At 35.3% G+C, this 14,640-nt stretch overlaps 2 protein-coding genes across 6 annotated transcripts in view; one reads left to right on the forward strand and one right to left on the reverse strand.

The window, feature by feature from the left end:
• LOC123539304 (low-density lipoprotein receptor-related protein 1-like) overlaps positions 1-14,640 on the forward strand; it is a 286,494-nt gene that overhangs the window by 132,222 nt on the left and 139,632 nt on the right. For all 3 annotated transcript variants that reach the window (XM_053530562.1, XM_053530564.1, XM_053530563.1), the window contains 5 exons: positions 245-379; positions 1,548-1,677; positions 2,320-2,488; positions 3,872-3,993; positions 4,641-4,765. In XM_053530562.1, coding sequence (XP_053386537.1) covers positions 245-379; positions 1,548-1,677; positions 2,320-2,488; positions 3,872-3,993; positions 4,641-4,765 — 681 coding nt within the window. The remainder of the gene's footprint in view (positions 1-244; positions 380-1,547; positions 1,678-2,319; positions 2,489-3,871; positions 3,994-4,640; positions 4,766-14,640) is intronic.
• On the reverse strand, positions 6,796-14,052 carry LOC123565947 (uncharacterized). Of its 3 annotated transcripts, none has more exons than XM_045359698.2 (3): positions 13,535-14,052; positions 8,320-8,499; positions 6,796-7,918 (listed from the first exon to the last, which is right to left on the reverse strand). In XM_045359698.2, the coding sequence occupies exons 1-3, from the start codon at positions 13,640-13,642 to the stop codon at positions 6,908-6,910; spliced, it is 1,299 nt and encodes a 432-aa protein (XP_045215633.1). In that variant the 5' UTR covers positions 13,643-14,052; the 3' UTR covers positions 6,796-6,907. The 3 variants fall into 3 exon arrangements, with proteins under 3 accessions (XP_045215633.1, XP_045215634.1, XP_045215635.1); XM_045359699.2 differs by lacking the exon at positions 13,535-14,052 and adding an exon at positions 12,451-13,461; XM_045359700.2 differs by lacking the exon at positions 8,320-8,499.

Genomic DNA, 14,640 nt, shown 5'->3' on the forward strand with positions numbered 1-14,640 from the left:
TTGTTGAGGGAAATAGTTTGGCTTTCAGACTTAGATGCAAACAAAGTCAGAAAACGTATTTTCATTCATCTATTACTGCCAACAGAATGGTAAACTAGTTATGTTTGAAGACAAAGTCTCATGACATTTAGGCTCACAACGTGAGATATTGCAAGTTAAATAAAAATTATATTGAAATATTTTTTGTAAATAATTGATATTCATATAACATTTTCATAACTTTATGTGTGTTTCCTTTATCTAGCTGAAGATAGCATATTCTGGGTGGACACAAAAGCAAACTCAATTTCCCGTATTAAACGTGATCTTACGCAGAGAGAAGTTATTGTACAGGATGGTATCAGCAGTGTTGAAGGACTTGCTGTAGACTGGATTGCTAGTACGAATTATTTGAGCTGTGCCATGAGAAAACCGACATAGTGCATTTGTGACCAGCATGGATCCAGACCAGCCTGTGCATCCGTGCAGTCTGGTCAGGATCCATGCTAACAGTTTCTCTAATTGCAATAGGCTTTGAAAGCAAACAGCATGGATCCATGCTGGTCGCAAAGCCACTATGTTGGTTTTCTCATGGCGCAGGTCATTTTTGCTTTCTACATTATATTTGATTCATACTTAAAATTTCACTGGAAAAAAAATGGGCCTCGACGACAGCAGATAGTTACATAAAATGTGTATGTTTAATCAGATACACATACATTTTCCTTAGAAAATTTGGATGAATAGGGATGAGAAATGGTCTACTTCCCTGTAAAGGATTAGACATGAAGATTAGACAGAAAAACAAACAGTGGAATTTTATTTTGTTACAGACATATTTTCACAGCAAATTACATTTATTAATATTTGAGAGCATCCCTATGGTTGTGGTTTAGTTCACTGATTTCTGATCAATAACCCCTCATAGTTGTTTTTTTTTTTTTTGAAAATCACCAAAGTCCAAGGTTATAAAGCTTAAAGTTTCAGACCAGTCTAAAAACTCTAGAATCTGATTGGTCGATGCTGAGCTCAATCTTGAAATTGTCCAATAGCAAAACTTCATTCTGGGACTTGTAAAAGCTTGTAACCAGCATGGCTTAATTTCTTACCTGTTAGTAAGGATGAAATTTAATCTTTAACATGCTGGACAGGGTTCTGCCTTTGCGACTAGTGTAGATCATGATCTGGACTGGTCGCAAAGGCAGAATCAGTCGTGTCCAACATGATAAGAGTTAACTCTCTTTAGCATGAAGAATATAAAAATCTAAAATGAATAAATACATGTATTACTTTGCTAAGCATTAACTTCATTAGTTATTTTATTATTTTTGTTGGGTCATTGCACCTGTGGAGCATATCATAAAAGTTGTGTTTATAATATGTGATGTCTTTCTTAATTCACTTGTACTCTCTTTAAAATGTTCCATGAAAATGGCAGTAACCGCAGTATTGTGATAGAATATGTGTATTCAATGTGATATAGCTTTATAAATGCATTGTCTATCATTTTATTTGTTGCTTCAACAGATCTGCTATTAAGATAGGTAATGGTGCTCTTTTTTTTCCAGAAAATATATACTGGACAGATGCTGGGCACAGTACCATTGAAGTAGCAAAGATAAATGGTTCCAGTAGATACGTGATTACCAGTGGAGATATGGAAAAACCTAGATCCATTGTGGTCAATCCTGTATTAGGGTAAATGGAAAATTTCTGTATTGGTCACAATCGTTTAGTAGCTGACATTCAGCCTTCAGCTTTAAATGTAAACTTTAAATCAGTGATGTTTTTCCATAAAGACTTTCTGATTAGCTCAGTTGCCATTTGCCTATCCAGTTGTTACGGTTTGGACAACTGTGCTGGTTTGTCCTTCACATCCATTAAATGTTGTTAAGTTGTTAGTTTCTTGCAAAGAACATTACAGTATTAGGAATAAGTTAAAAAATAATCAAAATGGAAAAACCTAGATCCATTGTGGTCAATCCTGTATTAGGGTAAATGGAAAATTTCTGTATTGGTCACAATCGTTAGTAGCTGACATTCAGCCTTCAGCTTTAAATGTAAACTTTAAATCAGTGATGTTTTTCCATAAAGACTTTCTGATTAGCTCAGTTGCCATTTGCCTATCCAGTTGTTACGGTTTGGACAACTGTGCTGGTTTGTCCTTCACATCCATTAAATGTTGGTAAGTTGTTAGTTTCTTGCAAAGAACATTACAGTATTAGGAATAATTTAAAAAATAATCAAGGTGTATTATCAATTGTTTACAGTTACATTTTAGTTAAAGAATACAGGAAAATTCAACAGAATATTTAACCTTTTCAAGTTCTGTGTTTTCAGGTACCTGTATTGGAGTGACTGGGGTCTCGAGGCTCGGATTGAGAGGGCCAAACTGGATGGTTCAGAACGTGTACATTATGTCTACACCAACATTACAATGCCTTGGGGACTCACTATAGACTATGAGACACACAAACTGTACTGGTGTGACACTGCTAATGATATGCAGGTATGTATAGATAATTACCTAAATCATTGCGGAAATGATCCTAGTTTCTTCTTTATTATAATAAAATGCATAAATGAGTTTGCATAAACCTGTGTTAGCTTTCTAGATAAGATAATTTTTACGACAACTGTGATTTAATAGACAGCAGATATACTTGCATACAAAAGAAATCACTTGGTTATAATTTTGGATGTAATATTGTTTAATATTCACCTGCACATAAACCATGAAAATTTGTTTCCTACAAATATTTAAAGAACAGAGCGTACCGGTATATTGTTTTTCTGATATTGGTACATCTGTTAGTAGGTTGGTCTGTCAGTCAGCAGATACTGATCAATTAACTCAAGAATGCTTTAGTCTGCATTGGTTCGACTTCATGGGATGATTACCTGTGGTCAATAGATGACCCTTATTTTATCATTTGTTCAGTTGGGGAAAGGTCAAGTTCAAACTGACTTCACACTAAAGTTGTTTTCCACACAATATCTTGAGATGGCCTAGACCTTCAGTGTTCCAACTTCATAGGGTAATTGCTTGTGGTTAGTTGTTGACCCTGTTTTTTGTGGGGTCAGATGGTCAAAGTTCACGGTCCTTATGATAGTCAGACTAAAAATGGTTTCGTCTCAATAAGTAAAACAAGCCTGGGCCTGCAGTAGTCAAACTTCATAGGATGATTATCAGTGGTCAGTAAATGACCTATATAGTTTGGGGAGCAGTGGGTGAAAAATCAAGGTCAAGAGGGTTTCTGCTGGAGAAGGTTTGGATCTACAGTTGTTAGAATTAACTTGATGATTACATTTGGTGAGAAAATGATGTTTGTTGTATTAGGGCAAAGTTTGTAAGTCAGAGGTCAAGGTCACAGTGACCTTCAAACTGAAAATATTTACTGCCTAATACCAGGAGAAGGAAAGTTGCATTTGGTCTTTAGATGGAGCATCCGATCTGGAGGTCAGTGGAGGTCAGTGGTCAATGCTACAGCGACCTACTTACAGAAAACTGTATATACTCGATAACTGGTGACATAAGATAATTGTGTGGTCAATAGATGGTTTGTATTGTTTTTGAGGTCAGAAGGTCAAAGGTTAAGGTCTTAGTGACCTACTTTCAGTCGTTATGTGGTGAAGGCATGGACTTCCAGCTGTCAGTTTTGATAGGTGGATTTCTTTATGGTCAGCTGATGGCTCTTGTTGTTTTGGGATCAGTATACCAGTCATTGTTTGAGGCTAGAGATTAAAAAACATGTTGGAAAAATATTGGAACTACAGTCGTCAAACTGCAAATCCAGCTTTGTTTCACCCTAAGCGGATTGACATAGATGCTGAAATTGATCTATGACAGTCCTATAGATTTACTAAAGGTTTTGTGTTTTAATTTTTTCAGACGATTGCCGCTATAGATCTACTAACTAATCAGAGACATGTGTTAATCAGACAGACTCCAGATTTTCAGATGAACCCAATATCGCTGACAGTATATTCTGACTACATTTACTGGATAGATGGGTATATAAATGAAATTAATTATGCAATTTAATAAAATGTTGAAAATAGGTGATGTGTAAAAGTGATCTTAATTGCTTTTCAACTCTTTTTCCATTCCAGTACATAAATTTTATATTTTGTACATAATATCTTGTCCTGAAATTTATTTTTCTAAGACAATGAAAAGTGGAAAGCTGATCTATGAATGAAGCAATGATAGATATGTCGTGGGCTGAGCGCGAAACTATTGTAACTGTATATGAATAAAGAACAAGATACAATAGTTAGCGCGAAACTATTGTAACTGTATATGAATAAAGAACAAGATACAATAGTTTCGCGCTCAGCCCTCGATGTATGTATATATTTATTATTTTAATTTCAATGCTAAAGACAATTATTCTTCACTTCATCATTAAAATTTAAAAAAAAATGTTTATTCAATGTTTAAGCTGATTAGATCAGGTGAAATGAGGTGTGGTATTCAGTAGTCTCTGTATTGAAATACTGTGAAATCATTAATATTCATGGGGGACTAACTTTCATGGATTTCGTGGTTGAGTCAGTCAACGAAATTTAATCTCAACGAAATTGCCATTTTGACCAAAACCACTAAATTTCATGCCCACGAAATTAAATGATTTTACAGTAATAAAATCTTTTTCTAGGAAGTTGAGTGGTTCTTCTATTTATCGTGCCTCGAGGATGGATGGAAGTGGACAAACTTTGATACGAGCTGAACTTGGAGGCCATTTGAAGGACATTAAAGCTTTTGACAGCAGTAGACAAAGAGGTGAGATTCATGTGGCTTGTTTAATTGTACCACAGAGAAGTGAGATTCATGTGGCTTGTTTAATTGTATGAGGTGTTAAACTGTTTATGTTTATACCATCCGCTAAACTCTGTTTGAGGGTCAGTATGGGAGTCACCTTGTCTTGTTTGTTCCTTTCCAATCCCATTACTGGAACCCATACATTTACCATGTTGAAACTTACAATATGATATTACTGATACAAAGGCAAGTCCATAACCCATATATTTTGTTTACAGATTTTTACATTAAAGAATATTTTTCTGTTTTTTAGCTCAACTATTCGAAGAATAGTCTAGCTATTCTACTCACCCTGGCGTTGGCGTCGGCGTCGGCGTCACGCCTTGGTTAAGTTTTTGCATGCAAGTACATACAGCTATCATGTACACTACAGGCAGCGCGTAGTCTACATAAATCACCCGACCTCGGTGTTCGTTTTTTAATTTGGGTGTCAAATTGCGGTGGTCGGACACCCGTTTGACCACCACGGTCAATTAAACACGATCGTTACAGTACCGTCGAATAAGTGATCGCGGTGGTTTTCCGGTGTCCGTTGCGGTGGAATTGCGGTGGTCACGGGGTTAAAATTTATAGGAAATTAATATTTTATAAAATAAAAAAAAGAATAGTTCAAGATAAATTAAGTGCATTCTACAAATGTATTTAATTGCCTTTAAAAAAAATATTAATAATTTCTTTTTTATTCAGGTACGGTATATTACAAGCGTGCGTATTGGAGTTAAGCAGCCGCCGTGAAATGTAAACATTCACAGTTTAACGTGCATTCAATTAATGTGTCTTCATTTGCATACTTTTTAATAGATCTATATATATTTGAATTATGTACATTTAGTACAATTTCGTTCTAATTGTAAAATCTTTCACGGCTGCTGCTATTTGACAGTTTCGTTATCATGTTTGAGTTTTCATATATTTTTAAGTTTGTTTCATTCAACTGTTTTCGCATGTTTGAATTTATAATTCCTTTATCATTGTTTGCATGTCTGAGTTTTCATTCAATTTCAGTTCGTTTACGCACGTTAATTATTTAAAGGTTGTTTCATCATGATTACTCAAATCCAGTGCTTCGTTATGATACTAAAATTCAGGTTAATTACATAAAATTAGACCTCAATTTAAATCCTACTTAAATGCATTAAAAGTTTGTCGTTCTTAACCGGAAAATATAATATACACAATTTATTCCCTAAATTAACAGCTGTAAATATTTACGAATTTGATTTAATCGAACTATATTAAATTTAATTATTGCTTTTGATAATGCAACACGTAAATACCTGCGTATTATAATTATATGCTTTTTGATCAAACAATATTTACAGTGCATCTGTTGTCTTGAAAACTGTAGTGTTCTGTTCATTTACACCTGTTTTAGACTAATTGCTTTTTTACTGATTCATGTTCGGTAATCCAGGGGTCCAGGCATGACCCCCCTCCACCACTAGTTCTAAAATTTCGGCAAGATGTATTCTTTAGGGGAATTTCAAGCAAGAAATTTATTTAAGCCACGCCCATTGAACGGAAAAAATGTTGCCTTAAATTACTTAAAAGAAGGCATTTTGCCGAACATTTATATTATACATGGAGCTTCAACATTTTCACACAATTCTATAATCCCCTTGGAAGGATATTTCAATGCATACCTGATATACAAATGTAAAGGTATAGAAGTCCATGGTATCGGCGAAAGCAGTCCACTGAGAATTACGTCTTGAGATAGGGAGAGAATGCAGTATTGGGGTTTTGGAGAATGATAACAGTAGTAAGCATAATTATATTAAACACACAAAAAAAGAAGTAGAAATGCTTTATTGTAATTATAGACAGACATATGTAATGTATACATGAAAACTACAGAATTTATTCATACCTAACAACTGTGTTTGGCGGTTTTAATACAACAAAGATCAAACTAAAACTACAGTAGCAAAACATATATACAAAACATGGAGCTAGTGGGTCTTTGTAAGTAAAGCAAAAATCGGAGTACTCTATTTAGTTATTTTTTGGATAAAAAACGACATGTATATACATTAAGAAGAACACAGATTCATTTAAACGCAACTTTGTACAATGCTGTTTCTTTCGAAAGTCTCATATTTCTCACAGGTTCATATATGACACAAAGTCGTCGGACACGTACGAAAAGTTTATATCTGGCATGCTGAGTGCTGGACTTTGTTCTTGATTGCACGTCGTTGACTGCTTTTTCTGTTTACGTTCTTGTCTGCTCACACGGCGTAAAAGTTCGTTAACCTTAGGAACTACAACATCCTTCCACAGTCTTTGGTCTTTCACCTCCGGATAGAACGTACACACATACTGCTGCACAACAACCTTCCTTTCCTCGCACAGCTCTTTCTTATTTAGATTTCCCCCGCCATTCCAACTGTACATATATCGTAAGTTCGTCACTCCAAAAAGTTCTGGATAGAGACGCTGCACTAGATGTGCCGCCATGTTCCCAGGTCCAGATGACGCCTTGTGAAGGTCTCGAAGGTCCTCAATTGGAATATGGTGTTGAGCTGGCACTTCCTGATCGTCGGTGCTTGTAGGCCTAACGGTGTTGTTGTTGATATTCATATCTTCCAGCTTACACGCGATGCTCTCTAGCAGAGCCCTCATTACTTTTACTTCCCCCTCCATCTCCCTTCGTTCGCGTCTCTCGGCTTCGAAAAGCTTTCGTAAGTTAATCTGTTCCGCTGCCATAGACCTAACGGATGCCTCCAATGCCAACAAGTTGCTCTGGAGTGGTCCAAATCCCGTTGGACGGCCTGTTCTGCTTATGAATCCAGGACGTGATGTTGTTGGAGTGTCGCCTGAAGGCACAGCATCCACGGCAGGTTCGACTGACGTCGGCGATGCTGCTTGCGTCGATATTTCTGTGCTCACGACGGATGACGAGATGGCTGGTACAACCGTCAGTGCTGATGAAGACATGGCTGTTGTCACGGCGGATGTAGTAACGGCCTGTACCCCTGTCGTTGCTGCGCTGACCGGAGATGATGTCGACACTGTGATTGACCCACCGCTCACAGTTACAGTTGTCTCTGGGTAAAACCCAGGTGGAGATACAACCCGTATCACACTGGCGGGCTGTCTCGGCTTTGGAGTCTGAAAGAAAGGAAGATAAGCTGCATGTCAGTCTTGATTAAAATGCGTTTTACAGTTTCAGAAAATTTATATTTTATTTTACATGTAAATAAATTTCTGTTCAAACGTATAAACGTACACTACGCTTAAGCAATGGTACCAATTAACGTCATTCAGCCAAACTACCCGTTTCAACTGGCGCGTCACATTTGTTCGAATTAATTAAGAGAACACTTATTGTCCCCTTATGCAAATTCGAAATTCTCGCGTGTTTACATTTGTCACTTACACCAGAAACTTTGCTGCTGTCTCTAATTTTTAACTAAAATTATTATGTGACAAGACTGCTTTATGCAAGAAAGAAATGACTTTTACACTTAACTACTGTGAAAATATATGTAGACTTGTCACTACGTAATTACCTTTGTTTTCGTCGTAGCAACGGATGTTGCAACGGATGTTGCGGTATGTGCGACAGGCTCGCGTTGTAACTTCTTGCATTCTGCCTTCATCTCCTTCTCACTGCCCGCTGCGATCACCACCGCTGTGTCAACCTCGTCCTTCCTTCCCCACTGAACCTTATAAACTCCGTCTACCATAATCTGAAACACAAAACGAAATTAATTTTATTATACATCAGAGGCTGATAGCGAATCTTTCTTTATAAAAGAGCAATTTTATTTTTAAAATGACTTTAATCCACTTAAGCAAAAAGCGATAGCGCTTTGATAACTCTTATCTCGAACAGTGATCAAGTCACAAGACATAATCTCTTACATGCTTGATTGTCTGCGTGCATTCAATGATAAATGATAAATGAATAAAATTCTTTATTCGGAAATGTGAATGTAATGACTGATGTTTTTCTTTAAGATAGTTCTGCATGTTTGAATCTAAGACTGAATGACAAGGACAGATCTATCAAGTTACCAAAGTCTACCAAATCTATTCAATAATTTCATTGCACATCTTTTAATAATATCATGTATTGCTATTAAAAAAATCAAAGTATACATGTATATATACATGTTTATACGTACAAAGATATAGAATTGTATAGGATTAGCTAGCTATAAGTAAAAAGCCGTATAAAATAGTTAACTATGATTTTAAATGTAGGCAGCTACGATAAAACCTAACAGATCTTATGAAATTTAATAAGGTACATTATATACAATGGGCACAATATCTACACATCTGTTTAATTCACTGAGCATCAAATTAACAGAACAGAACATTTTATATACGAGATTTTTGTGGTTGTTCCATAGTTGAATCTTATTTATAATTGTAACACTTTACAAGGTGCGTATAATAATAATAAAATAAAAAGCTACAAATCATAGCCAATATCTTGTCAATTTTCTTTTAATTCTAATACACTGATACAATCCGCAACTTTGACATAAATCACGCGTTTAATTTCAAATACTTATGTCATACATAAAATTTAATAAATCTGGTATAATAATAATACATCAGCACGTGTCACGATGTTACACCTTTCATTCATACATGCCGTGATTAGGGATGGCAACATACATGTTACTTTAGAATTTAATTGACATAATTTAAATGCTAATATCTTGCCAATACAATACGCTGTCCCATGCCACGATGATATACATACATGTATACAAAGAACAGGGTGCTACTTGACCAAAATGACACTTTTAAAAATCTTAAATTCAAATTCAACCATTGTTGACAACACACACGGCTGTCAAATTGACAATACACATTATGCAATACACATAGTATTTGTACTAATAGACAATACACATGGGTGTCAAACTTGACACCTGTATTATAAGTACACGGATCATGCCCACTCACTTCAGAAATCTTTATAATTTGAACAAGTGATTGCTAGCAATACATAGTTATTCAAGAGAAAATGAGTAAAAATCGTCGAGTTAATCACAGTGTTAAATTAAAAATCATTGACTTGTATAAGTCAGGCAAACGAAATCGTGATATCTTAAAATCTCTGAATGCACAAGGACAGGACATACCAAGGCACGTTATTTCGTACTGGATAAGACATTATCAGAATGGATACTTTGATCCTTATAATGTAACAAGTGAACAGAACGTTAAAAAATTCACCAAAATCAGTAACAGAGACATTGAAATTGTAAAAAAATCACTTGGGCTAAACCCGTATCAATCTGCTGTGGAGTTACACAAAGAATTAAAAGAAGACGGTGCAGAATTTTCCTTGACAACGACAAAATCGGTTATAAAGGCAGCGGGTTACACTAATGACAAACCAAGGTATGCGCAGATGGTACGAGGACCGAACACCATGCCACGTGTGGTATTCTGCGAGAACTTGATAGCAGTTAACGATTCCTTGAGCGACATTATATTCACAGACGAATCTTCTATACAACTACACAACAATAAAACCACCACATACAGACAAATAGGTACAATGAGTCACTCCTTACCGAAACCAAAACACCCGTTAAAAGTTCATGTGTGGGCCGGTATCAGTCGTAGAGGACCCACAAAAATTCTTATTTTTGAAGGAATTATGGACAGCAAGTTTTTTACTGAATCCGTGTTAAAAGATATGTTGTTACCCTTCATTCATCATGTATATCCGGATGGTCATCGCTTCCAACAGGACAATGACCCCAAGCATAAGTCAAAGTTAACTCAGGAATTTATGAGAGAGAATGGCATCAACTGGTGGAATGTATGGCCATCAGGTAAGTAATCTGAACAGTAACTAAAAGTTTCATACATTGTACAAGTTATAATTATATTTCAGGAACTGCACTGTTAGCTATTCAGCAAGTTAATCGTTCATGAAAACATCTCTAAACTATAAATAGTTCTGTTTGAATTTGGCGATAGAGAAGTCCGTTTTAGAAATGTAACTAGGAAAGTGTTACTGTAAGACACATCCGTGCAGTCTGATCATTATCTACACTGTTCGCTATTCAGTCGGTATATTCATGAAAACATGCGAGTTTGTCCTAACTCAAAGATGGACCAGTCCATTTTAGAAATTTAGCAAGGGTAACATTAAAAGAGACACATCCGTGCAGTCTGATAATTATCTACATTTATCCCTATACAGTTAGTACAGTATATTAATAAAATTGTCCAAATTCAAAGATGGACCAGTCAATTTTAGAAATTTAACAAGGGTAACATTACAGAGACACATCCGTGCAGTCTGATCATTATCTACACAGTTCGCTATTCAACTTCAGTATATTGTTCATGAAAACAACTGAGTTATTTATAATATTGTTTACAGTTATAAACAGTATTTGATTGTTTAAATGTATATGAATCCTTATTTTTCAGAGTCACCGGATCTTAATCCAATAGAGATGGTTTGGAGCCAGTTGAAACGTTCGATAGCGAAGGATGAACCTAGAACGAAGGACGAGCTCGTAAAGTCAATCACACAGTTCTGGTACAGCAATATGACAGTAGACCTGTGTAACAGGTACATTGACCATCTGTTCAAAGTTGCACCTGTCTGTGTGCTTATGAAGGGAAAAGCTACCGGTGATGTGCCAAACCGCTTGCTCCCAGAACGTTCGGAAGGTAAAGACTTCAGATACTTCGATTCACTACTTCAATCAGAGTGCAGGAGAGCAAAAGTAGCGTCATTAACTACAGAGTGAATATTTGTGAAGGCGGAATTATTCAAGTTGCATTCCGTATAATAATTAATATACATGTGTACTTGTCTACATAATGAATTTCGCATGAAAGACACTCGTATTTTAGAAACACATTTCTTTCAGTCGTTACCAATCAGTTGCTGCCTTTTTAGTACTTTGATTTTTAAATACTGCACGAACAACAGGCTGGAAGAATTTTGTTAAGTCGAGAACTTGTTCAGTTGCTGGTTTTTTAGTACTTTGATTTTTAAATACTGCACGACCAACAGGCTGGAAGAATTCTCTTTAGTCGAGAACTTGTTCAGTTGCTGGTTTTTTAGCACTTTGATTTTTTAAATACTGCACAAACAACAGGCTGGAAGAATTTTGTTTAGTCGAGAACTAGTTTTTACTGTAATAATTTGTTAATGAACCATTAAAGATGTCTCATGTGCAGAAAAAATAGAAGTATAAAACTAAAAATAAAAAGTGTATACAGTAATCGTTTTATTTGTTATATATTTGATACAGACACAGTCTAATAACACGAGAAACTCGTGTTCTGTAGGTACCATCATATTTGCTTCGAATACAAGTATTTCCCCGCTTTAATGACAACCCTGACTTGTTTTATAAGAGTTACCATGAAATTTCAGGTTGTTTTTTTTTGTAATGTTTTATTTCACTCTAATTTTGTTAAATTGACCAAAGTTATATAAAGTAGTAATAATTTCATAGATTTTGTTTAATAAAATCATCCAAGAGGAGCCCCGCGGTTACTTTCCTGATTCACACACAAGCCATGCATAAAGGCTGCCACTGCCAATGAACTAAGTCTATGCACTACTACTTTATTTAATAACTTTAAAACCTTTAAAATATATTAAAACTTTAAACACGCCTTTATAAAAACAATTTATTTACGTCCGATACTTTTCCATACACACAGGTTTATTTTTAGATTACACGCCACGCCTATATGTCATATCGATAAATATGTTCCTCTATGTACTTTACTGTTCGCCTTATGGTTAACCATTCTGATTTACTGTATGCTTTTAAATTGATGGCATTTTTTTATTATTAAAGATTTTTCTATTCTGTTTGTTTCCTTTTCTAGCTAAAAGTCAAAATTTATTGTTCGCGTTAATTTCAATTTATTTACTTTTAAAGTATACTAGCAATTTACAATCGCGCTGTATGAAATTTAACCGGTAATTTTACTGGAAATCGGCCGTTTTTATGTAATTTTGTTTAAAATAATGTTAATATCTGAATGAAAATGCCCTGATATTCTAGCTGTATCTATTCTTTATTGATACTGAAAGTTTGAAGCAAATCTATTACATAATAGAAGCTCTACACGCGTTTCCTGTGTAGGCCTACATGCCACCTAAATCCCGCGATATAATTCTATTAAATTTCAGGAAAAAACGATTGACGATTTTATATTTAACCTTCACTCTTTAATAGTATACGCATGTGCGTCAGGCGTCTACAAAATTTTCAATAACATGTTCGTCTGCAAAATTACAATGTGTTTGATGCAGAAACTTGGCCAAATCAACTGTAGGCCTATATATTTCTTAAAAAATGTTGTTGTTTTTTAATATTCATGAAATTTTGCATAATTCAACTCTAAAATATTAGACAGTTCCTAACTAAGTTTTAATAAAATCAAAGAACAGGTTTTTAAGATACAGTCGATCAACTGACACAATCACAATTTCAAAAGTTGCAAAAATACCGCCAGTGCCGACGAAAATGTCAAAATGTGCTCATATTTAACTGATATACGTCGGGTTGGTTTAATTAGAATAACATTTTGTATTCAAAATCGAAATAATGCAAAATAGATATGTACAAATGAATATTAAATAAAACAATGATTTCCTGCGATACACGCTGCAAGTCAATTATTCGCCTATAGAAAAAGTGCGACTGTTCAAAATCAAAAATGCTTTACACGGGTTGTGAATTGACATTAAGCAAAAACTGAAGTACTCACCTCTTCATCGGTGCGGAAAAATCCACGAGTCCTGACCTGGGTCTTATTATCACACTGGTAACGTACCACAAAGTGCGTACACTGTTTTGTCAACTGTCTGATACTCATTGTCACAGAATCTCGTAATCACAAAAACAAAATAACTGTATAATAATGAACTATTTGCACTATATAGTTAATCCAATTATTATATTTTCACTATATGATTAATCCAGTAATACTGTCACAGTGTGGGTTGTAAATAATGAAATGTAGGGAGCATAATAACATCTGGTGCTTATATTGCCAAAAGCTGTACCAGAAAAACAAAAGATTTACAGATCAAGAGATTCTCACCCACTCACTGAACAAAGATACCGGCTTCAATTATTACTAATTATATGACAGTTTGAACACGTACAATAAGAATCCTTTATTTTGAAAATACACCTCCTTCAATCAAGTTCAATTAGATACCAGTTTGTGCACGTGAGATATTCACACCCACACACTGAGCAAAGCTACCGACTTCCAACTTAAATTAAGATAAACTGCACGTGCGAGTAACGCCCAGTAATTGAGTAAATCGTGTACCAATTAATTACCAACTGTTAGAGAATAGGTACCGACTTAATTACTGCAAAAAACACGAATCTTTGAAATACTTTCGCACATGATATAAATTAGATATATGAATTATGTATTATGCGGAAGTGTTGAAGATTCATATATATAACTTCCACACCCAACACCTAATTCTTGAAATTATTTTTGTTTGTTGAATTATCATAAAAATATTTTCAATGTGTGTCCAAGGCCGAAGTCCGTATGGGGTCTTCCTCCACCAGCAAAGCTGGAAAGTCGCTATATGACCTATAGCCTAATTGTGTCGGTGCGTCGTAACCCCCCCCCCCCCCCCCCCCCCCCCCCCCCCCCCCCCCCCCACACACAAAAAAAAAGTCCATCCCGTTTTGTACATGTAATTTGTCAAATTCTCAGCAGTAAACATGAGGGGTCCTGTATTCTTTTTTATTTATCTTTATTTTACAAACATATAATATGTGTATAATGAAGAGATTTTTTTTTTGAGAAACAAATATCCGAAATAATGCTTACACTTCCTAATT

This window comes from Mercenaria mercenaria, chromosome 18 (genome assembly GCF_021730395.1).
Source record: "Mercenaria mercenaria strain notata chromosome 18, MADL_Memer_1, whole genome shotgun sequence".
Classification (NCBI taxonomy): domain Eukaryota; kingdom Metazoa; phylum Mollusca; class Bivalvia; order Venerida; family Veneridae; genus Mercenaria; species Mercenaria mercenaria.